Source organism: Pectinophora gossypiella, chromosome 1 (genome assembly GCF_024362695.1).
Source record: "Pectinophora gossypiella chromosome 1, ilPecGoss1.1, whole genome shotgun sequence".
In the NCBI taxonomy this organism is placed as follows: Eukaryota; Metazoa; Arthropoda; class Insecta; order Lepidoptera; family Gelechiidae; genus Pectinophora; species Pectinophora gossypiella.
The window spans coordinates 1,389,464-1,415,915 of record NC_065404.1 but is presented as its reverse complement, the minus strand read 5'-3'; the positions used below and the strand labels follow the sequence as shown (position 1 = coordinate 1,415,915).

Genomic DNA, 26,452 nt, shown 5'->3' with positions numbered 1-26,452 from the left:
ATAATAGAAATTAGAAGTGACGAATGTTTTGCTTACTTATACCTCTAGAGGTAATACTTGCTGACAAATGATGCACGCGAGGACTTCGAAAATGAGTGGCATAATTTTGACGAATTCAAAGAACAATATTTCTTTAAATGTGAGGTTGCAATGCCGATCAAAACGAGTAGAATTCTGTCATATGTAGTTGCATAACCTTTTACGAAACGTTCAAGCGTAAACATATTTTTGGGTTGGCAATTCTACTGAAGTTGGTCAGACCTTCAGCTAAAGGTTTAACGGAAAAGTAACAGAGGCCGAGGCTAAACTTCTAATAATATTTCACTCAAGTGATGATAATGATGATTTTTAAGGTCAATTACAAACCCCTACAAACCCATGGTATAAGAAACTTAGGTATACTCAAAAGTGACAGCTCAAGGTTAGCTCAGCTGACATCATCCCACCCTGCGTTGCGATTTCGTAAAAAATAAATTGCCCACGACCTATGATTTTAATTTACTTTGCAAGGCAAATATGAACGTTTGGTAAAAGATTTAATAACAGTTTTAATGTGTTTTTATGTACGTAACAAGTAATAGTAATTAAGTAAATTAGTTAGAAATTCACACAAATGTTGGAGATGCCAATTTTATGGTAACAAGTACGTCATCAAAGAGCTAGCAATGGCGGCTTTTCATAGGATTGAACATACCTGGTTTTCTTATACCATGTACAAACCAAACAGAATACATAAACTGCCTATATACGTCCCACTGCTGGGCACAGGCCTCCCCTCAATCAACCGGAGGGGGTAAACAAACAGAACACAATGACAAAATCACGCAACATGTCACAGCAACTAATTTTCAGAGTTCAATGGAAGCATATTGCGGCACACGCGACTAATGATGTATAACAAGTAATACCCGAACTTGTACTAAATGTTCAGCATCCTTGGTAAGTACTTGTTATTTCCCCCTTGAACCCCCTTTCCGCATCATACATAACTTGGCCGCAATCCGTTCGTCAGGCGACAAGTTGAGACGCAATTAGCGCGGATTGGCGAGAACTTGCTGCTAGTTTTACCTACTTGTCGCTGCATGTCGCGGTCGCGACGCGTACAACTTTGATTAGGGATGTTCTATTACGGCAATAAAAGGGTTATTTTAACCAATTTCTGACGAAACTCTGCTTGCCGCAGTCGCTGTTTCAAACAATAATATAATCTGGCAGTCAAGACTGACGCGTTTAAAGTGTGCCCTGCCACATCGCCGCTAATCTTCTTCTTCTATCGTGTGGGTTGTGAGGTGAATTACCAATCCCATCGACCCTCGTGTCAGGGTTAATATTGAACTACCAAAGGCCCCGACATGGCTAATGTAACAACTACTAACTTGCATCAGTAAGTAGTGACCGGGATCAACGGCTCAACGTGCCTTCCGAAGCACGGATCAACAATCAGGTGATCAGCCTCTATAGTCCTAACCAAACTATGAATCACAAAGTGATTTTCGTGATATATCTCCACCGGGATTTGTACCTGGGACCTTTGGACCGTGAGCCGAAAGCTCAAACTACTGGACCACGGAGAATTATATCGCGGGCTTCAACCAATACGAGTAGTTTAACGTCTATCTACCGTAGATAGCATTCGCTGCTTCTATTGGTCGAAGCCGTCGATAATATCTGCCACGCGCGGCATGGTTGCCGTGCAGACCTCGCTGGAGAAGAGTTGGACTAGCCTTCAAACTTCTGTATCTCAAAATCTCCCTAGCGTTAATCCCGTTTTTCATAGGGTCCGCTTACCTAATATGAATATTTGACAGGTCCGGTTTTTTACAGAAGCGACTGCCTGTCTGACCTTCCAACCCGCGAAGGGAAAACCAGCCCAATACAGGTTAGGTCACATACCGAAAACAAATTCGACAATCATTGGTTTAGGCATGTGCTGGTTTCGTACCTGCGACTTCAAAGTGAGAGACAAGCTCTACCTGGGCTACCACGGCTCCTTCTCCTTCAAACTTCTCTATCTCTCGACAAACAAAAGAAAAAGTCTTCGGTGATAGCGACCGTCTCCGCTATCAATCAACATGACATATCGACACATTTAAAAGCAACATTACCAACCCTAGTGCCATCGGCTGGCGGCCGCGAGTGCCGTCACTCACGGGATTAAAGTTCAACTCATAAAACAGGATGCACATTAATGTCACAAGTGTTTTTGGCGGTGTTCAAATTACAAATAGTTCGAAATTCAAATTTCACCTTAGAACGCGCTCCGAAGATTTACTACATAATGATGAAATTGTGAAGAAAATAGTTTTTCTCGGTACTGGTATGGTGAAGCCACTATTATTTGGAAACATGGGGTGAGATAAACAAAAATATTTAAATCGTCATTAGTAAGTACTTTATCAAAGGCCTAAAGGCCTCCGGAGGTCTCGAGTTTGAATCCCTGTGGAAACATATGACAAAAAACACTGTGAGCCCTGTTGGGGTTAGGACGTTGCAGACTGATCACTCGATAGTCCGAAAGTAAGATGATCTGTGCTTCGAAAGGCATGTTAAGCCATTGGTTCCTGTTACTAGTAGTCGTTACATAAGTAATGTTACCTTTGGCTCAATAATAACCCTCCCAATAATGACACGAGGGTTGATGAGGTTGGTAACCTACCTTACAACCCACACGATAGAAGAAGGGTACTTTTATCAATCCATATTTAAATTTAAGTAACCTTTTTAATTTTTTTTTATGGAACTTCTGTGCCGAGCAAAATCAGCATTCTGCACATCCTACTTAATACAAACAACTTCGTTTTACATAGCCTCTATCGTCTGACGCCATACGATTCAAGTCTAAACTATGTTCGAGGTGAGGTAAACCTAGCTCAGACGCTGGTGGGGAACGGAAAGTTGCCGTTATAAACGTAGTATTATTCCTTATTCTATGATTGTGGGTAAATGTGAATTAGATTTGTTTTGTACCGGCATTACAACTGTCAAACGAATGCTCGCCAATCCTTTCTTTTTCTTTTTCCTGCCTTTTTATCAACGCGTAACTTATCTATTTGTGGAGATTTCTCATTAGCATTATCTACATCTATCGTCTAGATCTATAGTTATTATTTGACTGTTAATCTTCTTAAGAAATATAAATAATAAATAATATAAATTTTTCGCGCGCTATCATTACAAGTCTCACCTTATCTCTGACGCAGCTTTGTATTCTTAATCCGCACCCCTCTCCATCCCTCCGTCCCTTTCAATTAACTTATTAACGTAACGACCGCTCTTTATACAAAATGCTAATTCCATCCAGGCGGGACTCGATTGGGATTCGATTTTGCATTTTTAAAGCTTCGAAAAAGGACGCTTCAATTTAATTCCTTTAGAAAATGCCATAAGAGATGCGACAGTTCATAATAGGATTAGATTTAAACATACCAGCACGGCTAACAAGCCCGACGTGATAGAATTATCGATCGATTTAATTGTAGAAATCGATAAGTTTGTTTTTTTCCGTAACCTACGTACCACGTGATTTCGTTCGTATTTTGACAGAACGACATGACTTATTTGGGATCACATTTTGCGTACAGCTAAGGAGTGGAACTCTCTGCCGTCTTCTTTATTTCCGAATGCATAACCCGGGTGCTTTCAAGGCCAGAGTGAACAGGCACCTTCCGGGCGAGCTCCATCTTAGGCCTCGTCAATGCCTTCGGGCAAGTCTGGGGCCAAGAGCAAACCCGTCAAAGGTAAAAAAAAATAATTCGCACCAATCGACAAAATGACATAATTATGTCGTCATAATGGATAAAATGACGGTGACAAAATTTTACCACGTTGCGCATGGAAGCCCAACTGGGATAGAGATTCGGCTAGGTAACGTGGCTAAATGATGGATAGATAAACTTAGCTTCCGTGAGAAGACAGATTTGCTTTGGATAATTGATGTATCTGAACTAAATATTTTAATAACAAGTCTGTTAGCCTACAAGCAAGTCAAGCAAGCGCAAGCAAGCGCAAGCAAGCGCAAGCAAGCGCAAGCAAGCGCAAGCAAGCGCAAGCAAGCGCAAGCAAGCGCAAGCAAGCGCAAGCAAGCGCAAGCAAGCGCAAGCAAGCGCAAGCAAGCGCAAGCAAGCGCAAGCAAGCAAGCAAGCAGGCTGCAAGTGTAGCCTTTGATTGGAATATAGCCTAGTAAATTAGTGGTTAGTTTGTCATAGTGGAGAGCCGTGCCAACCAGTTGGGAAGCAGTGGTAGCTCAGGTGGTACAACGCTTGACTCTCAATTTGAGGTCGCAGGTTCGCATCCTAGCACAGACCTAAACCAATGATTTTCGAATTTATTTTCGAATTCATGTTTGGATCATACATGGTTATGACTCAGCGGTGAAGGAAAGTCGCTTCTGTAATAAACTTGACCTGTCAAATCTTCAGATTAGGTAAGCAGACCCCGAGAAAAACAGGATGACAGGATGAGGATGGTGTGTCATAGTAGACGAGTCTTCTGTCCAGGAGCTTAATTTTTGAACAATAGGTATGTCCTCACCTTGCAAATGACAAGTTCTGGTGTGTTAAGTGAAATGGGTATATATTTTCGAACGTGACTTGAAGTGAGCCAAAAATTAGACCCAAGGTGTTTGTTAATCATTCTTTCTTTTTTAATAGAAACTTATAAAACTGTTGGTCACGCAAGGACTACAAACTTGTAACTCTTGCTTCACTCACTAACTCACACTCACTCTTACCACTCTCACTCTTCTTCTCTTGTCACTCTTGCTTAAGAGTCAGAATTACATTACACTACACGCATAAAGTTTAATGGGGTAGGCAGAACCAGAATACATCAATAACCCCGTAGTCAATGATATTCGGCTGAACCGCATGACGAAACACATTACCATAGTATTTTAATATATCTACATATATTATTACGTCGAAACCCAAGGAACATATTTCAAACAATACATCTTGCAGCATGTATAGAACACACCTCGAAGGGCTCGTGAAATAACCAGGCAGCACCGTATACAACTGTCAGCATATTATTATGAAATTTGCATGAACCGCTGACGTGTTCAGTCAGCGAGTACCTACAAGGAAGGATAGGTGTAGAACATATACAATTATACGTGTATACATCAACATATACACAAATAAACTCACATCCATATTCTGTAAAGTCTCCTTGCAGGGGTGACAATATTACACGTTTTATGGCTTTTAACAGCCTCCGAAGTCTAGTGGTTAGAGCGTTAGGTTCACGATCTGGAGGTTCGGATTCGATTTCCGATGGGAACTTTGTTGAAACCACTTTGTGAGACTCCTTTGTTTGGAAAGGACATTGCAGGCTTGAATCACTTAATTGTCCGAAAAAGTAAGATGATTCCATGCGTCAAAGGGCTCGTGAAGCCGTTGGTTGGTTGGAAAAAACACCAACAATCCGCACTGGAGCAGCGTGGTGAAATATCCTCCCTACCCATTCCGGTTGATTGAGGGAAGGTCATACGTTATTTTTTTTTCACCGCACAGTTCGGAGAACGCGTTACTTACGTCATAGTGTCATGGGTTCGAATCATAGTGGTGACAGCACACCATAGTATGAGTTCGCATTGAATTCATGTTTGAATCATAAGTAACTGATATCATAATGTGGTTTCCAGGATTTGTGCCTTGTTAAGGCAGTAGGCTCGCCATCTATAACATGAGACTGCGAGAAGTGGGTGTGTATACTACTATCTACCTCTACCTGCTCGTTCGAAGATACACATAACATAACATAACATAGGGTCGGGCCGGAGTCCTCGTCAGCTGTTTTAAGGGATACATGTGATGCTATTTTATATAATTGGGTAGTTTCCTAGGTCATTATTATGAAATTTCTTCTGCTTCTTCTATCATGTGGGTTCTGAAGTGGATTACTGGTGTAAGAGTTACTATTGAACCCCCAAAGTCCATGGCTCATGTAACGACTACTAACTTGCATCAGTAAGTAGTGACCGTGACCAACGGCTTAACGTGCCTTCCGAAGCACCATTTTTTTTTTCAATTCAGTGATCTGCCTGTAATGTCCTAACCAAACTAGGGATCACAAAGTGATTTTCGTGATATCCCCACAGCTATTGGACCCGGAACCTCCGGATCGTAAGCCGAACGCTCAAACCGCTGGACCACGTAGGTCGTTAAATTATGAAATTATAATTACTGAACGAAGACAGATCTAAAGGTGACAAAAAACGTTTTATTTTTCTATTTAGCTTATTTATTAATTCTAATAAAGAAAAATGATATAATAAGGGCGACATTTTGTTATGTTTTTCTATGCCGTCACAGATTGCTTTTTCATACAAATTCCAAAGTAATATCGTGTTTTGACGTTTAGTAAAATAGTAACTTGTTTGCATAGTTGGAAACTCCCCTATTATATGTATTATGTCATATGTAGCACCTAGCAATAGGCTAGTTACCAAATCAGTTACTTTTTACTAAACGTCAAAAGGCGCAATTACTATGGAATTCATGTGAAAAAACACACTGACGTCATAGAAACGTCGGACTTATTGTTACGTTTTTCTTGATTAAAATGTGTAAATAAGTTTAATAGAAAAAATAAAATATTGTTACGTTTTTCTTGATTAAAATGTGCAAATAAGTTTAATAGAAAAAATAAAATGTCTCTCGTTAGTTTTAGATCTGCCTTTGTTTAGTAATCAGATACACATCAGTACACGACCCAATTGTACCAATGAATCCAATGGACTTTGTAACAAGTGTAAGATTTCTCGAATTATTAGTCAGTAGGAAAACAAATTTTGGCTGTAACGGAAATTATACGACATTATTCGAGATAATTGACAATAATAGTACGAAGTAAATATCCCTCTTGTTAGTCTAAAGCACACCTACTTATTAATGTTAAATAACCATGGCAATCCAGAACATAAAGAACTTGTTGAGCATGGCCAGTGTACGCTGATGACATCGACGGGTATGTTATATCATGAACCATGAGTCACCAACTACTTCGGTGCTCAACATGCTGCCTGTCGACATAACGACAGGAGTGCAATAGAAGTAAATTCTGTAAATCTTTTAAACATCTTATGCAAAAGATCTCTTAGTTACTATAAGATAACTGTATACAATACAATACAAATACACTTTATTGCACCAAAATAAAAAGAAATAATTACAAAAAGTCTCTTAACTAAGTACATGGCAAATGGCGGCCTTATCGCTTAAAGCGATTTCTTCCAGACAACCATAAGGTGAGGAAAATGGTAAAAAAAAACTGAAAGATTGCGGGTACAAACTATACATACAACTTAACAATAAATACATGCAAATAAATATATAACATACTTACAAATATAATATATACCTAACCTATATACATAACCTAGCATTATATACCTACTTATATAAATAGTACACACAAAATACCTAATAATAAGCAACTCAAGAGATTCAGACAATGACACTTCATTATAAAAACAGAACCATTAACAACTGCATCTATCTATCTACGGACAACTAGACGTCAGGAGGCATTTCAGTCTTATGCATCGGCACTAAACGTTTTGCCTCTTCATTTTTGATGCGACTAGCGAAGGACTGGAACTGTCTCGTTAAGTGTAACTCGTTATAATCTGAGAGCCTACAAGGCTAGAGTGAATAGGCATTTGCTAGGTAAGCGTGATCCACCCTAGACCACATCGTCATTAACGATTAGGTGACATTGTAGTCAAACGCGAGCTGTTGTTATTTAAAATAAAGTTATCTGTATTTTAATACATAATAATTTTTCAGTGAACTCCACTCTCACAGGCAAACCGAGGAATTAATTTCGTGAGGTTTTTATTGTATCATCAATTTTTGTGTCCTTATGAAAAATAAATATTTTATTTACAAAATATCGAGAGTCTTCAGTCGCGTCACAGGTTTAAAGTCGATTAATACTTTCATAGATAACTAATAGTACATCCACCTATAATATCCATGGCAATAAATTGATGTTCATTAAATTTCGATAATAAGCAGGCTCATGTCATGATACATGACATAATATATTATTCATTGGATAATTAGTTGTAGGAGGTAACTATTCTAACTATATTTCTATACCAAACGTCGGCCATCAGTGTGACGACTTAATGCGACGTTGTATTGTAATCGTTACACTATAATTATCATAAATTACTCATGAATATTTTAAGCACTAACTAGAAATTAGGTCACTTCCTGAAAGGAGTGTCGGGAATATCTGGGAATAGAAAAGAGTGGAAAGACAAAGGAGAGAGGGCTTTGCTTCGCAGTGGGATACTAAATTAAAAAAGAAAACAGATTTAAAATGATAAATAAACCCGACAGAAGAAATTGAGCCGCGATCGTCCAGTTGGAACGTATGACTCTCATTGAGGTCGCAAATTCAATTCGGATTCATGTTTTGAACATAATTGTTTGTCACGTGCTCCAATAAAAAACCCATATACTCGAGAAATGCGTTTCGTATGTATGGGACCTAACCTGTATCGCGGTGATTTTCCTTTCGCGGGTTGGAAGGTCAGACAGGCAGGCGCTTCTGTAAAAAACCAGACCTGTCAAATCTTCAAGTTAGATCGGACCCCGTGAACACGGGATGACGCTAGGGAGATATAAACCCAGCCGCAGATATATTCAGAGAACCCAATAGAAGGTAAAAGGTTTAAGAATCACCCCACGTCTTTTGTATACGACAACATTTTCACTTATTCCTGCAGATTTTTCGAGTATTTCTTATTTTTCGTACGTCTGTATATTTTTCTGGAATACAAAATGCCCTACTGTAATATTAATCTGACCATCGCGTCACACTTCCCGACTGTACCTCAAAGGGCGATGGCACCTGTTTCCGAACCCTGATTAATTATTTAAGTTACAAATAGCCCGCATAGAGCCCTCTAGTGTGAGTCGACCTTTACTCTAACCCACGGATATTCCTCTTGATGAAACGGTTTCCGTGTTATTCCAAATGGCAGCATAATAAATGGAGCTAACATAGAATGGAGAACTCTTACAAGTATATCAAATATTGAGGAAAATTCGTAGGTATACAAATGTTTGTAGTATTAATTATAATTTTGGTAGAATTTTGGTTTTAAATGAGGCTCCTGTTTTAATTAGGATACCAACTAGAACACTGCACTGTTGCAGTGTCATCTCGTGATCATGGTACTTGCAATATTGTCGAAATATCGGGAGTCTCATATCCCTACTTTAAAGGCAGTAAGAACCCGTTATTATGTGTTTTAATTACCAACTAGAAGTTTAAATGTGTACTGTTGAGTGTTGAGGCTGGACAGTATGCTGTCCAGCTAAAATTCATGATGAATTGCTATAAAATGTTAAGCAACGTGCAGTGTATGTGTATCCCCTTTGAAGGATGAGTTACGAAAATGAAAAGCAGCCACCTTTTAGAAAATAAATGTAACACTATGATTTTTCAGTTCAACGCTGCGCAATGGATTATAGTGTAAAGATATAACCAAGACAACATTATTTATGTTCTCAAATAGTATGGAAACTGTCAAAATGTAAAGAATAATCAACAGTAGCGACACCTGTAAGGAGAAATAGGTAGTTTTTGTTGTCCTCATGAGCACTGAATACCTCAAAGTTCCGGCCAAGTAGTTAATGCCATCTGCGGTAAACCTACAATAAGTCACATCAAAAAAAAAAACCTCAAAGTATTTGTATACAGGGTGGCCCAGAAGTTCAGGTTCAAAATGAAAAATTAGATAGAGGGGCTCATTAGCAACCAGAAACACCCCCATGTATGTTCAGCAATTATTTACGGTTTAGGAGATATGACCCATTTTGTACCTTTTTCTAGATTTTCTACCTTACTTCAGAAATAATCATTTTGTCGCTATCCCTTTCTTAATAATTATTTTATTTTACTTCACAATTATGCCTAAGGCTGTGTACCGCTCAATCAAAGATAAATCAAAGTCAAATCAAGAATAAAAAAAAAGTTATCGGAAGTCAAAGTGAGAATTCGACCAAAATTGTTACAGTTGTTAAAACTTCGCCGAAGAATAATAAACACATGAGATTGTCATGGACCCTGAAAGTATTTCTAAAAACTGCTCCATTTAATAGTATTTTAGAAACATCTAAAAAAACTACCCTTAATACGGGCAAAAAACTAAGTAATTTGACCTCAAATATTGCAAGACAGACAGATTTGAAGGAAAATTTGACATTCTCATACAATGTAGCTGCTTCTTTCTAACGTTGTTAAAGGTGCTCAAAGACAGATTTTATTTTAGTATCCAATAGTATGAATAAATAATTGCTGAACATACATGGGGGTGTTTCTGGTTGCTAATGAGCCCCTCTATCTATTTTTTCATTTTGAACCTGATCTTCTGGGCCATCCTGTATAACTGAGGTTAGCTACATGGACGTACTACGAGGACGTACGGTTTCAACGGAGCTGATTAGTACACGCCATCTAAGTTTATTTTCAGTTATAACTGTCATTTTATTATCCTATATGACAGGTATAAAATTTGCGGGACACACTTCAATTTTAGGCAGAAAAAAAGCCTCACAATTTTTTAATATTTGCCGATAACCCGACAGGATTAAGTTTACAGAGCATGTCAAACGGATTGCATATCAGCGAAATAGGTACCTTTTGTATTCGCCCGGCCTATTCATTCCATTCATTCATTTTAAAATAAACAGTTGTCAATTATCCGTCCGACAAGGAAATGACAAGTTTTCTCTTCTGTCGTGTGGGTTGTGGGGTGGATTACCAACCCCATTTACCCGTGACAAGTATAACTTAAAATAAAATTAAGATGTGTCTGAAGCAATCTGGGCCAATGAGTGGCTAAATTGGCACAAATCAAAGCGCGTAGGCGTAGGCGCGGGCGCGGGCGGTGCGTCGACGTGCCTCAGGGCGTAACATTATTAGACTACGCGGGGATCACATGCAAATATCGCGGATTGCACATATACGTGACTGACAAGCATATTGTATTACATCTTTGTATACATTTATTATACACATATAATACGGATTTTATAGCTCTAAACGGGTACGTAATGTGATATACATGTTTATAAGGTATAGGTACATCTAAGAAGATATTATGAGAAAAGAAAGGTGAATAAGAACGGAAGGATTATGATGTTATGTTCACATGTAGTCATAAAAATGTCGATAATGTTGCCATGTTTATTCTTGTATATTGACTTGCGGAATGGATACCTTAATACCCACCCATAAACAAATGTAATAAAAAAACTGTAACAGTTTAAGGTGATATGAGGAAATATTTTAAGAACCCGTGGTTGGAAGTTTGAAGTCGTGCTGAGTTAGAAGAACGCTTGACTCTCACTGTGAGGTCCCAGGTTCAAATCCCAGCCCGGGCCTAAACCAATGATTTTCGAATTTGTTTTCAATTTCATTTTAGGATCATGAATGGTTATCACGTATTCTATATTGGGCTGGTTTTAGGCAGTCGATTCTAGTAAAAAACCGGACCTGTCAAATCTTCAGGTAAGGTAAGCGGACTCTGTGAGAAACGGGTGCTGTCACTGACTACAGAAAATAGAGACTTCCCCTTAATAGAGACAGTAAAAAAAAAATAATTACTCATTAGTTATAAGGCTAAATTGATATTTATTTATCTTCATTTAAAAAATGAAGTATATTAGGTACTTCATCGTATTAAAAAACATGTTGTCGATATTTTTGTCGAGAAAAAACAAACAATGTATAGCTTGGATATTTGCACTAACTTATTCGTAAATAGGCTAAGAAGAAGCCATTATTATTACGGATTTTTTTTAAATTCTGTCGTAAAGTTTGCGCCTGTACAAATCCGCGAATTTACCGAATCCTTAAAACGGAAGATATATGAAGACAGCGCGAAGAGAATGATTTTCCACTCATCAAACTGAATAACTCCAGTTCTACAACTTTCTGAAGTTGTTACTCTGATCAGCTGCTTACTTGGGGAAACTTTTGCGATTGCCCGAAGTTTGAAGCTGATTTTATGATTCTGTTGGTAGGAATCAGAGGCATTTGGTTTTTCTCATCGGAGATGTATTTTTACAAGGTCTTTATTTCCTTTGAACATACCTCATGTCTGCTCACATAAACATTTTTACGAAGAAAAAATATTAGAAATCAATCAATTAATAATTCTTTGTTAAACATACAGGGCAATTAAAAATTGATATTTTTTTTTGACGGGCCGGAGAAATGAGGAGGATAATCCCAAATTACATAAAGATTTTTTTATCAAGACTAGTGATTAGACTTTTTAATGAATTATTAAGTTCTATTATAAAATCTACTGAACCGGTACCAACTATAATACATAAGTTATTTTATTTAATGTTTATTTTTATTGTTAATATACTCTGTCTTGTGTTATAACGTGTTGCTGTATATTGGCTACAATCCCTTAGCGAAATCTTCACTGTAACGTGCATCTACATAACATGGTACTTATATATTTCTTGAAATTCGACTAAGACATCGTACGAAGATGCAACGTAGATCCTCTAAGCACATTGTAGAGCATGGCTTCAGAACTAGCAAGAACGGGGCGAATATTGTCGCTCATAAATAATTTGAAATTAGCGGCGAACCACCCATTTGCATTGAATAAATGTAAATATTAACCATGAAGGTATTAATGATTAAAGTTTGGCTGCCTTTGTTTTGTCCCATTTCTCGTAATGTATTCATTTGTATCATATTGCGTTGTTTCTGATAGTTGAGAAACTAATGGTGAAATTATTCATGATACCAATAAAGTTTTAATGGTAATTTTGAATCTGATACCTGATAAAATTTCTGCTAGTTTAATGTTCTACCACTGTTTGTACAACGATACATCTGAGCTTAAGAACAAAGTATAATTTACACTAGTTTTTAACCGCGGATAATCTTCTTCTGTCGTGTGGGTTGTGAGGTGGACAACCAACCCCATCAACCCTGCCTACTATTGAGCCGCCAAAGGCCTCTGACATGGCTCATGTAACGTGTATTACCTTACATCAGTAGTTAGTAAACCTTCCGAAGCACGGATCATCTTACTTTCGTAGTACAATCAGGTGATCAGCCTGTAATGTCCTAACCAAACTAGGGACTAGGGAAGTCGGGTCGCACCTTTCCCTCAAAAATGTGCGAAGGGAGCGATGGCTGGCTTTCGCGTCAACTCGTGATCGGGTGCTGCGTATGTGGACAGGCCTGCTTCTGTCAGGGAGCTCATAAAACACTGTTTCTGTGATAAAGTCACATAAACTCTTTATGTTTCACTTTCCTTCCACCGACTGTAATTGGAATACCATTGTATTTAAGTCTATAAATTATGTAATACAAACTGGATTTTTTTTTTTTTTAATTAAAAAAAAAAAAAGAAAGGAAAACATGAAACAGTAGGACTAGGGCCCTGTGCTGGGAGGTTTTCTGGCCACGTCTTTCCCTCAGCGTTACAGATTCCGATGTGGTAGTAGTTTTACAGCTAGTTACATAATATGTAATTTAATTATGTTTGACGTTCAAAAAGCGCTAACTTTGTAAGCCAATTTTGAAAAATAAATATTTTTTGAATTTTTTGAATTTTTTTTTTTGACTACAAAATGATTTTCCCAGCTCCAACCCAGCTCTTATTTATAAATGAATAAACTACACTAGCTACTGAAACAGTAGGAAAGACATGAATCAGTAGGAGTAGGGCCCTGTGCTGGTTTTCTGACCACGTCTTTACCTCAGCGATACAGCTTCCGATATGGTAGTAGTTTTACAGCTAGTTACATAATAAAATATGTAATTTTATTTAATTTTTGACGTTCATTGTGAGCCAATTTTGAAGAATAAATATTTTTGATTTTTTTTAATAAAAGTTTTATTTATGTTATAATAACCCCTATGAATGTGTAAATGTATGAAATAAAAACATATTTTGATTTTTTATAATATCTATATACCTAGTAAAAAAATATCTACTATTCGAAATGAAGACGCGCTCAAAATTGCCAGCAAATGCCTAGATTAAAAAAATATAGATACCAGTAACCGGGAAACGAAAAATCTATGAAGAAAGAATAAATAATAAAATAAACACAATACATTTTTGTCTCTTCTCTTCGGATATGCTAATACGTAGTTAAAGCGAACCACAAACAATCTATCAAAAACAAAAAGCAGAGGTCACCCATCCATAACCGCGCCGTAACGTCATTGCATACCGCATTGAATCACATTTCCCGCAAGGCTATAAAACTTGAAAGCAAATAGGCAATAATTGGCGCATATTTATGTGTAAAAATTGTCATGCAATGCGCTGCAGTCTCATAAAGGTGTCGCCGCCATCGATGGACTGATTTATACGGTCGCCAACGCCACCCATATATCACGACATTTAAAAACCGACTGGTGTGAATTGGTCCTCATTTTATTTTGGGTTCACACACATTTGTTATTTTTATTAAAGATTGTTGGTTGAACGCCCTCTATGGTCCAGTGGTTGAGCGTTGGACTCACGATCCGGAGGCCCCGGGTTCGAATCCCGGTGGGGACATATCACTTTGTGATCCCTAGTTTGGTTAGGACATTACAGGCTGATCACCTGATTGTCCGAAAGTAAGATGATCCGTGCTTCGGAAGGCATGTTAAGCCGTTGGTCCCGCTTACTATTTACTGATGTAAGTGAGTATGTTACATGAGCCTGGTCAGGAGCTTTTAGCGGTTCAATTACCCTGACACCAGAGTTGATGAGGCTGGTATTCCACCTCACAACACAACGATAACGATAAGAAGATTAAGTAATGTTGGTTTTAAAGTTGGGGTGAATAAATTTACACGTTCATTGGTTTAGATGATAGAATAGATCATATTCTCTTTATAGTTGTCTCTGGACACTGGTCGTCACAGACATTTAATACATTTTAGGTCATCAAAACCAAGAATCGTAGCCGTAACAAGATGTCCTAAGACGACTCAAGGTAATACTTAATAGCGATTTCGGGCGACGGTTTATGTAAGTGTATGTATGTGTGTGCGTGCGTGTCTGCGTGCATGCGTGTGTGCGTGCGTGCGTGCGTGCGTGCGTGTGTGCGTGCGTGTGTGTAAAGCTTTTAAAGTTCGAGTTTTTGTTACATTATTGCCTTAGACACTTAGGCCCGTATTTATAAACCGCTCTTATCTCTGAGATCTATCTTGAGTGAGCTCTTAAGATGACGTCCTTATTAATAAACGGAACTTAAGTGCGCGTTTAGGGTTACGATATCAACTGAGTGACGCCGTATTAATAAACGAAACTCGGCTCTCAAGAGTGCTCTCAAGATGTTACTTAAGATCGTGTTTGCTGAGTGCCGTCAAACCGTGACTTGAGTGCGGGTTTTGTGATCTCGCGATAATGGAATTAGAAAATATTTTACAAGAAATCAATTATTACGACGATTTAGATCATTACGACGATTTGTTATGGCAAGATGCGTATCGTTTGCCAAAAGTTTATATCAGGGACGCCGAAAATCCCTTTGAAATGCGAGCGGATCGGTTCCAGAAAAGATACAGATTCTGCCAAGAATCTGTATTGTTTATAACATCGTTACTGAGAAGTGACTTAGAAAAACAGGACAACAGAGGTCTACCGATTGCTCCGGAAATAGCAGTTTTATTAACTCTGAGATTTTATGCTACAGCGTCATTTCAGGTAAGCTAGAATTTATTCAATAAGTACTAATTATTCTACTTTTGTCTTTAAAAAGTGTAAGTGACAGCACAATGAACACCGAAATTACTATGTATCTGAACATCTTGAGGTCTGAATACAGTAGAGCAATGCACCATATCCTTCTGAACGAGTAAATGAAAGAAAGCCTGTGTCCAGGACAGGAATAAGTTAGTAATAGGTAGTAATTTAATTTTACATAAATGACTTACACAAACCTTGCCTTTTCAGATAGTCTGTGGAGACTTACTGCACATATCACAGCCTACCGCCTCAAATATTATTACGAAGGTTTCAAAGTTGCTAGCTCAATTGCATACACACTACATAAAGTTTCCCCGAGGAGCAGAGGCTAACAGAAACAGAGAATTGTTTAAAGAGATGGGTAGACATGGACAGTGGCCTGGACTTCCCGGGATCGATGGAGCTATTGACTGTACCCATGTTAAAATTGTATCAACACCAGGGTGCCAGCACCATGAAGTCTTTAGAAATAGGAAATCAGATTTTTCTATTAATGTCCAGGTTGTTGCAGGGCCCCGCAGGGAAATATTAGACATAGTAGCCAGATGGGCAGGCAGCATGCACTTCTAGGATATTTCAAATGTCATCAGTTTACATAAAATACACGCAGGGTATTTTAAATGGAAGACTTGTCGGAGACAATGGGTATCCTACACTACCTTTTGTTCTCACACCTATAAGACCTGCCCCCGAAGATGCTCCCTCAGTACGGTACAATAGAGCTCAAATAAAAACCAGAAATGTTGTGGAAAGAACATTCGGCATTTGGAAGCGGAGGTTTCCCTGTTTATCTAGAGGCCTAGGTAACAAACTGTCAACTGTTTCTCATATAATTGTATCATGTGCGGTATTACACAACTTGTCATTAATTTTAAATGATGTCATGGTTTTTGATGAGAATCAGAATGATGAACAAGAAGAAACAGATAGTTTAATACCAAGCACTAGCACTGGATTTTTAATTAGAAATTCAATTGTTGAAAATTATTACCAATAATCTTTATGAGCAGTGCTTTGTGATTGAATAGTATTTGAAATTATTTAATAAAACATATTTTATATATTGACTTATATGCTTTTATTTAATAAATTAACAATATTCCATTTATTATATTATGCCACATCCCCTCTTCAGGCATCAGTTGCAGTATCTGAAACAAATTAGATGAAAAGTGTTATTAATTATCCCAGGACTTAACAAAGCTATACTAGTTTTTAAAATAGTATGATGAGCAAGTAGATAATACTGATGTACCTGACGAACACTGCTGCTGCAGTTGAAGTTCTGCGAGGTCTGCTCTCGCCTTTGCTTCTCTTATTATTATTATTATTATTATTATTATTATTGGAAGCACAGGCAGCACTTTGTGCTGATGCGTGCTTATCACTTCACTTGTGTTCATGATTGTTCATATATTTGTCAAGTCTATTTTTAAAAGAGTTCACTGAGGGAGCACTGATCACAGATTCTGGCAGTTCATTCCACGCGTCCACTACACGGTTGGGCAAAAAGTGATATCGAGGGTTGCTAGTACCTTTGGAGCGTGAGAGTTTTAGCGAGTGTCCTCTCAGATTGATGTTTTGGTTCAGTACATAGATGTCTTTCAAGGCATTAACATTATAGTATTCAGTAAGAATTTTAAACGTTTCAATGAGATCTCCACGTTGCCTACGATACTCCAAGGTGGTTAAACCAAGTATAGATAGTCGAAGCTCATATTCAACATTACGCAGGACTGTCACCATTTTTGTTGCTCTTCTTTGGACTCTCTCTAGTAATGCAATGTCCTTCCGAAAGTAAGGACTCCATATTTGAAACCCATGTTCTAACAGCGGTCTGACGTAAGTTTTGTAAAGCCTAAGAAACAATTCCTTGTCTATATGATAAAAAGCTTTTCTAATCATGTATAGGAGGGAGTTAGCCTTCTTAGTGATTCCAATAATGTGTTCGTCCCACTTTAGATTATTTGTTATCGTTATGCCAAGGTCCTTCTGTTTTTTAACACACTCGAGAGGTTTTGAGTCAATAGTGTAACTCAACGAGGGGTTGTTACTGCCAACATGCAACACAGTGCATTTGTCCACGTTTAATGTGATTAGCCAATCTCGGGTCCAAGCAATTACTCTATCGAGATCATCTTGGATTACATTATGACTAATAAGTGGGTTCCCCATTATTTTCGTGTCATCTGCAAATAGTGATATATCAGACATGATAACATGTTTAAGATCTGTAAGATAGATACTGAATAAAATTGGTCCTAACACCGATCCCTGCGGCACACCGCTGAGGACTTTTCTGGGAACAGAGTATGATTCTCCGATGCGCACAGAGAAGGTGCGATTTGACAGGAAGTCTTCAATCCACTTAACAATAAAACCTCCAACTCATGAATCTCATTAGCCCGTCTCTGTCTGTCTTTATATTCCTTATCCAGAATAGAACTTTTATGCCTTTGAAAAGTTTGGGTAGCTGTATTTGATGGGTTAATAAGAGGTGGAGTAGGAAAACGTGGAGGTGGGGTAGGAAGACGTGGTGGTGGAGTGGATGTAGGAAGAGGTGGTGGTGGAGTGGAAGCAGTAAGAGGTGGTGGTGGTGGAGTGGATGTAGGGAGAGGTGGTGGTGGAGTGGTTGTAGGGAGAGCTGGTGGTGGAGTGATTGTAGGGAGAGCTGGTGGTGGAGTGGTTGTAGTGAGAGACAGTAGTGGACCTACTCCAGGTGGAGGTGGTGTCAATGTTGTCCGGGTTGGGGCAAGGGCAAGTGGTGCTTGTGTAACAACAGCGCATGGGAATGGTGATGAAGAAAATGCACTGGTGGATGGTATTTGGGAAGAAGTTGGGGGAAGACAAGAGACGGGCTGCAAGTCCATATTTACTTCTTGGACGGCAAGGTCAGCGGTTACTGGAACAAAGTAATTTAAACAGAGAAATATAAAAAAGATCTAATTTACATATTTAAAAATGATAGAATTGATGATAGCTGTTTTTGGAGAATGTGTGGCTTACAACATACTGCCAGGTTTGAATCCCAGCTCTGGCTCTAGACCATTGGCCATAGGCTCACCCCTCAGACTTAAACATAGCTGGCAAGTAGTGATTTTGTATTTACTATATACTTCTGCCTACCCCTTCGGCGATATAGGCGTGATGCTATATTAGAAGAAAATTACTTACCTGGAATTGTATCAGAGTCAACAGCATCATCGATACCAACTATTAGAGCAGGGGCCACCTCAGACACATCTGGGTCTACAACTGCATCACTGGTTGCAGGCCCTCCTCCAGTAGCTAGCCGATGTTGACGTTCTTTTGTCAGTGCTTCCCTTTGCCGCTGCTTGAGGTTCATCCACAATCTCCTAAGTTGTTTATTTGTAACCTAAAATCAAGGATGCAATTATAAAAAACTAGCAAAAAGCGAGAGGAAATCGCGCACCAAAGGTTAAATAACTTTGTTTACCTGATTGGTAGCATGAGGGCTTGCGTTGTATTCTCTGGTTACAATATCCCAAGCTTCATTTTTTGCGCGTAATGAAGCGCCATCGGTATCCTTATTCTCTATCACCGAGGAGTATCTTTTCAATATATCCAAAAAAGTTTTCTTCTCGAGGGGAGTAAAAATATGCTTCTTAATTGTTGACATCGTTATGGACAGTAATTACTTTACGTTTATTATTGATAACTAAAGTCTAAACTATACAAAAACATTTTTTTTTTTTTTTGGTTTGGTTTTCCCCGAAGGGTAAGGCAAAGGGAACTATGCCCATACAGCCATGTCTGACGTATTTTTTTTCTTGATGATTAATGAAATGATGAAAGGTGATGATGATGAAACCTAAGCCCCCACCCTCGGAGTAGACTCCTACTCCGAACCCCAAACGAATTAACTCAAAAGTTCGCATAAACTTTTGAGTTATGAAGCGGCTTCCTGACACGAAGCGAAAATAGGCAGATACACTTTGTTTATTGAATACTCCAATATAATAACACTCGCGAATGTCTTCCGACTAACTTAATGCGATCATTAACCACAAAACACCACTTCGTATTAATTATTTAGATTATTCAATGAAGAAAGCAACTGTCCCGTTCCCGCCTCCCGCCAAAAAGCCCTATACAAAGACAAAACAAGTGGTTGCGAAGGACGCGTCTTTTTTTTTTTAGAATGATGTTTGTTGCGTTTTGTTTTCACTACACATTGCGTTTTGAAATCATAACAAATTATTTTTAAAACGTTAAATGACCGTTTTTATAATAAATTTAAATAACCTACGTTTGAATTATAATAATTTTAACATTTTAGTAAAGAATTGAACAATTTTTAATATGTTTGAAGCCCTAAACCGAAATATTTTTTTAAAGCAGGAACGAAACGTTGATTCGTTCGGTCTATAGTTCACTCAATTAGGACGTTTACTTGAGATCCTGAACTTGAGATCGATATCATGTGATACGCGCTCAATATTCGTCTATTAATTAATGTCGCACTTAAGACGCTGTTTACATCTTGAGAGTGACTCAGTTGATATCGCTCTTGAGAGCGGTATTGAGATCGGTTTATAAATACGGGCCTTAATTGCGACACGAGACAAGAGTTTTAAGAGAGCCGTTAGGAACTCTAAATTGAGCGACGACAATCATTCATTGTACTCCATAGATTTATCGTTTGAGTTACTGTTCCGTTACTGCAATTAATAAAACAAATAATTTCTGTGCGAGCGCTACAATTGAATTCAATGTGGTTGGTTTGTTTGAATGACCAGATAAAGTGCTTTCAAAACAATTGTTTGACAGCTTTGACAGACTCAAAACAGAAACATATTTTGTGCTTATTTGTAGCTGATTAAATTTTTATAACAATAACAGAATAATAGAATCGTTAGAGTAGTGACTGACAATTTGGTCAAGTATATTTTATTACAGCATCTCGCCTCTATTCCAGAAAAATTAGGCAGAGGTGTAAGTATAGTATATACAGCCACTCCTTGTCAGCTATGTCCCATATAACAGGGGGCGAACCTATTTGCCATTTCATTATAAGCAAATGGAATTCCTTAGTCTCTGCTTAGGACGTGGACCCATGTTTACGGTGCGGCGTCAGCCACCGCGACACGCCGTGCGAGGCGTCACGATTGGTGGCAACCATCATTCCAAAGTAACAGTTTTTGTCTTGATATGGACCGCGAAAGACGCATTCTGCTCTTTTTGCTGTTGAGACGACGAATGAAAAACACAGCCAAAACTAGCGAAATCAAAAAGTCGACGTCTAAATCGTCTGCCATTTCATGCAAATAAAATTAACACGTGCGCATTATGCAACAGCATAACGCAAACTAGCGAACAGTGCGCCAGGAGCGTACCTACGTCGTGCACGGCGCGCTGTGGCGTCCGCGGCACCTTCTGCCGGTGGCGGCGAGCGCACATCTATTGTATCCAAAGGCTTACCCAGGTGAGTTTATGTATGTACTCATGTTGGCGATATCACTTGTCACACATAACGAGCAGCACTGACGAGAGCTGGACCGCAAAGGGTCGTAATGAGGGCGAAATACGAATAATAATACTGTGGTCAGCAACCAAGGTTAAAACTTGAAAATTAGATTAATTAAGTTTGTGGTACGCGCCACGGTGCAACCGCAAATATTAATTTGTATCACGAAATTTGATATTGGCGATTCATATAACACATCAATGAGAGATTTACCAGGCTATGTTACCCAAAAATAATACAAATGGCGCTGTCGAGTTTTAACGTGATAATTATTTTCCTAATTAAAACACATAATAACGGGTTCTTACCGCGTTTAAATGGGGATATGAGACTCCCGATATTTCGACACTGTTGCAAGTGCCATGATCACGGGATGACTGATGAGATTGGAGTGGAGTAGGTAGATCCATAATTTTCTACGGGCAGACATAATATCTGTCTACCCTCTTTCTTTGCCGCTTGTTTATGTTTTTGATATCGGAATGTTCGGAACATTTAAACGCGGTAAGAACCCGTTATTATGTGTTTTAATTATGATAATAGCGTAAACTTAAAACAATTATTTTCCTATTTTCTCATTGATCGTGTACATAATTATTCAAAAATACAATATAATAGCAGTAGCATATATAAAAATAACATTATGTATAGAATTATGTTGCTAGCTATATTGAATTTTTTGTATTTTGATTAGAATAATAATGGGTGGGAAGATGTATTTGTGCCTGAATGTAATAAAGGTCATTGTTTTATGCCTAAAAACTAAGATAAAAGATGCATATATCTGTTATACATAAAATTACAAGGTTAAATGAAGGAAAATCTATACAGCGCCATCTAGGTATATTGTTTTTGGGAAGGTAGCCTGCATAGTCCCTCATTGAATAATGTTATCAATTGACACGTGTATTTTATGCAATTTCAAAAACAAAATGTCGTCATGCTATCTTCATTTATTACAAATTACAATACTAACTACTTGGCCGGTCATATGGGGAACGCTAAGGGTTCTCGCCCGGTAACACGGTGCACTTCTAGTAGTGTCATGTAGTTGCCTACGGTAAAAAAGGATAATAAATAATAATGTAAAAAGTTTAGTGTTGTCATGAGCAATACATGTGCCCACTTTAGAATCCTGTCGCACTATCATATTTAGACTTACCTTTTAAGACCTTTGTATTGACACTTTTATATTTTAAATTTTATAAATTTTGCACGATTTATGTAATTTAAATGCACGGTACTATATTTAGCAAATGGAATTCTATAGTCTCTGCTTACCCCGGTGGGAAATAGGCGTGAGTTTATGTATGTATGTATGTAAACTATATTTATTTGTAACATCTGTCACACTGCATTTATGGCATATAAAGAATCTTATCTAAAAAAGTTAATGTGACATGGTTTCAAAGTGTATACATATTAGTACTCGTGACCGTACATAATTGAAGGAAATTTATAGCGGAAATCGGACGACGGTGGAGAGAGAGTGGAGACGTCCCCGTGCCGGATTGTTCTTGGCGCAAAGGTCGTTCATTTCTGTGCAGCGAGGAAATGCGGCTAGTGTAATGGGCACCTTTTCGTCCAGATTAGTTAGGCGGGTTTTTTGACCAGTGTAAAAGTCGTGTAAAATTGTGTAAATCATTTTTGAATATAAATTATATTCTTTAAATATATAAATGTATTCTTCTATCGTGTGGATTGTGAGGTGGACTACCAACCCCATCAACCTAGTGTCAGGGTTATTACTGAGCCGCCATAGGCCCCTGAAATGACTCCTGTACTACGTACTAGTAACCGGGACTAACTCGCAACGGATAGTGCGTTACGAAGCACGGATCATCTTACTTTTTGGTAAGACGTCATCTTACTAAACTAGGGAGCACAAAGTGATTTTTCCTCACCGGGATTCTAACCTGGGCCTTCCGGATCGTGAGCACAACGCTCAACCACTGGTCCACGGAGGCCGTTATGTAATGAAATTGAAGGAGAGGCGATTGGTTTAGTGTTGCGCCGGCGACGGTCTGATGCGGATAGCCCCCGTGATCGCAGGTGCGGCCACATTGCACATTCATGCCCCCACGTCGTGCTGCAGTCATAACCTCACCGAGTTGTGTTTACACCCGACAGTTACTTGAACCAGTCACTGTCGCAACGCAATATAGCTAGTCACTACCCGCAAAATGGTAAGTAAGTAAAATGTTTATTTTTCATAAAAATACAGAAAATATTGTTACAATAAAAACCCACAAAACAAATTCCTCGGTTTGTATGTGGGAGTAAAACATAGCATAGCTGATATAACATATAAGTAAGTAACTATACATAATCATTATTTAATGTCTACTATGTATTTGTTTTATATAGTTTATCTAGAGTTACTGTGGCAACGCAATATAGTTAGTCACTACCCGCAAAATGGTAAGTAAGTAAGTAAAATGTTTATTTTTCATAAAAATACAGAAAATATTGTTACAATAAAAACTCCACAAAACAAATTCCTCGGTTTGTCTGTGGGAGTAAAACATAGCATAGCTGATATAACATATAAGTAACTATACATAATCATTATTTATTGTCTTCTATGTTTTGTTTTGAAGTATTTACTTTCAGAAATAAATGACCTTTTTTTAATATAGTTTATGTAGATATACTTACTTATATTTTTAAGTTGTTATTATGCAATTTATCCCGCTATGTTTTTCATTATTACCTGTTTATAAATTAACTAGATGTCGCGTGGTTCGCTCGCAGCAAGCTGCTCGCGTGTCCTGTATTAGTTCGAAGCTTTGTATGGCGGCCATCTTGTTTAAATAGGTCTCGTGAAATCAAAAAATTTCTAGGTGCTATAGTTTTGCCAGGCCGTAGGGTGTCTCCCTGATGCGGAGCAGTTTTCCAAGATGACGTTCCGATCACACCCCTATACATCATTTTTACACCCGAGACATTTTCTGGAAAAACAAAAATTTATATGGCGGCCATCTTGTTTTTCGGCCATTTTGTTTTTTTTTTTCACCGGCGATAAAATTTGACCAAGATTTAAATAGGTTTCGTGAAAAATTTATTATTCCAGGTTTTATAGTTTTGCCAGGCCGTAGGGTGTCTCCCTGATGCGGAGCAGTTTTCCAAGATGACGTTCCGATCACACCCCAATACATCATTTTTACCTCTGAGACATTTCCTGGAAAAACAAAAATTTGTATGGCGGCCATCTTGTTTTTCAGCCATTTTGTTTTTTTTTCACTGGCGATAAACTTTGACCAAGACTTTAATAGGCATCGTGAAAACAAAAAAGTTCCAGGTGCGATAGTTTCGCCAGGCTGTAGGGTGTCTCCCTGATGCGGAGCAGCTTTCGAAGATCGAAAAGTATTTCCATACTCAACATGATGTTTCGATCACATTCCTCATACATCATTTTTACCCCCGAGGCATTTTCGGGAAAAACGAAAATTTTGTATGGCGGCCATCTTGTTTTTCCGCCATTTTGTTTTTTTTTCAGTAAGGATTGGATTTGACCAGGATTTAAATAGGTTTTGTGAAAAAATAATTGTTCCAGGTGCGATAGTTTCGCCAGGCCGTAGGGTGTCTCCCTGATGCGGAGCAGTTTCTGAAGATCAAGAAATATTTCCATACTCAACAAAACCTTCCGATTACGTCTTCATACATTGTTTTTACCCCCGAGACATTTTCTGGAAAAATATTTTTTTGTATGGCGGCCATCTTGTTTTTCCGCCATTTTGATTTTTTTTCACCCACGATAAAATTTGACCAAGATTTAAATAGGTTTCGTGAAAAAAGAATCATTCTATGTGCGATAGTTGCGCCAGGCCGTAGGGTCTCTTCCTCATGCGGAGCAGTTTTCCAAGATCTGGAAGTTTTCCCATACTCACCGGGAGGTCCCGATCACACCCCCCATACACCATTTTTACCCCCCGACACTCCTTCTGGGAGAACAACCCTGTCAGTCAGTCAGTCAGTCAGTGAGTCAGTACATGGGTTTGTAGCTATATATAATATAACTAGATGTCGCGTGGTTCGCTCGCAGCAAGCTGCTCGCGGGTCTTGTTTTCCCGCCATTTTTGTACCGCGATAGAATTTGACCAAGACTTGAATAGGTCTCGTGAAATCAAAAAAGTTCTAGGTGCTATAGTTTTGCCAGGCCGTAGGGTGACCCCTGATGCGGAGCAGTTTTCCAAGATGACGTTCCGATCACACCCCAATACATCATTTTTACCTCTGAGACATTTTCTGGAAAAACAAAAATTTGTATGGCGGCCATCTTGTTTTTCGGCCATTTTGTTTTTTTTTCACTGGCGATAAAATTTGACCAAGACTTTAATAGGCTTCGTGAAAACAAAAAAGTTCCAGGTGCGATAGTTTCACCAGGCTGTAGGGTGTCTCCCTGATGCGGAGCAGCTTTTGAAGACCGAAAAGTATTTCCATACTCAACATGATGTTTCTATGACATTCCTATACATCATTTTTACCCCCGAGGCATTTTCTGGAAAAACGAAAATTTTGTATGGCGGCCATCTTGTTTTTCCGCCATTTTGATTTTTTTTCAACGGTGATAAAATTTGACCAAGATTTAAATAGGTTTTGTGAAAAAAATATTGCTCCAGGTTTTATAGTTTTGCCAGGCCGTAGGGTGTCTCCCTGATGCGGAGTAGTTTTTCAAGATCGAGCAGTATTGAAATACTCAACATGACAATCCGATCACATTCCTATACATCATTTTTACCCCCGAGGTATTTTCAGGAAAAACTAAAAATTTGTATGGCAGCCATCTTGATTTTCCGCCATTTTGTTTTTTTTTCAGCGGGGATTGGATTTGACCAAGATTTAAATATGTTTCGCGAAAGAAAAATTGCTCCAGGTTTTATAGTTTTGCCAGGCCGTAGGGTGTCTCCCTGATGCGGAGCAGGTTTTCAAGATCGAGAAGTATTTCCATACTCAACAATACGTTCCGATTACACCCCCATACACAGTTTTTACCCACGAGACATTTTCCGGAAAAATAAAATTTTGTATGGCGGCCATCTTGTTTTTCCGCCATTTTGATTTTTTTTCACCGACAATACAATTTGACCAAGAATTAAATAGGTTTTGTGAAAAAAGAATCGTTCCAGGTGCGATAGTTTCGCCAGACTGTAGGGTGTCTCCCTGATGCGGAGCAGTTTTCCAAGATCTGGAAGTTTTCCCATACTCACCGGGAG

At 38.4% G+C, this 26,452-nt stretch overlaps 2 protein-coding genes across 2 annotated transcripts in view; both read right to left on the bottom strand.

The window, feature by feature from the left end:
• LOC126368684 (nephrin) overlaps positions 1-26,452 on the bottom strand; it is a 760,982-nt gene that overhangs the window by 76,048 nt on the left and 658,482 nt on the right. The gene's annotated exons all lie outside the window — the stretch shown is intronic.
• LOC126370018 (protein diaphanous homolog 1-like) lies at positions 16,816-19,854 on the bottom strand. The gene is made up of 4 exons (XM_050014675.1): positions 19,206-19,854; positions 18,923-19,124; positions 17,004-18,650; positions 16,816-16,899 (listed from the first exon to the last, which is right to left on the bottom strand). The coding sequence occupies exons 1-3, from the start codon at positions 19,386-19,388 to the stop codon at positions 18,010-18,012; spliced, it is 1,026 nt and encodes a 341-aa protein (XP_049870632.1). The 5' UTR covers positions 19,389-19,854; the 3' UTR covers positions 16,816-16,899; positions 17,004-18,009.

Excerpts from the sequence above, each read along its gene's own strand:
- LOC126370018 (XM_050014675.1), bottom strand. The coding sequence starts at position 19,388 with ATGTCAACAATTAAGAAGCATATTTTTACTCCCCTCGAGAAGAAAACT. Across the intron at positions 19,125-19,205 it reads GCCCTCATGCTACCAATCAG|GTTACAAATAAACAACTTAG; the intron begins GTAAACAAAGTT and ends CCTTGATTTTAG. Across the intron at positions 18,651-18,922 it reads TGACTCTGATACAATTCCAG|TAACCGCTGACCTTGCCGTC; the intron begins GTAAGTAATTTT and ends ACTTTGTTCCAG.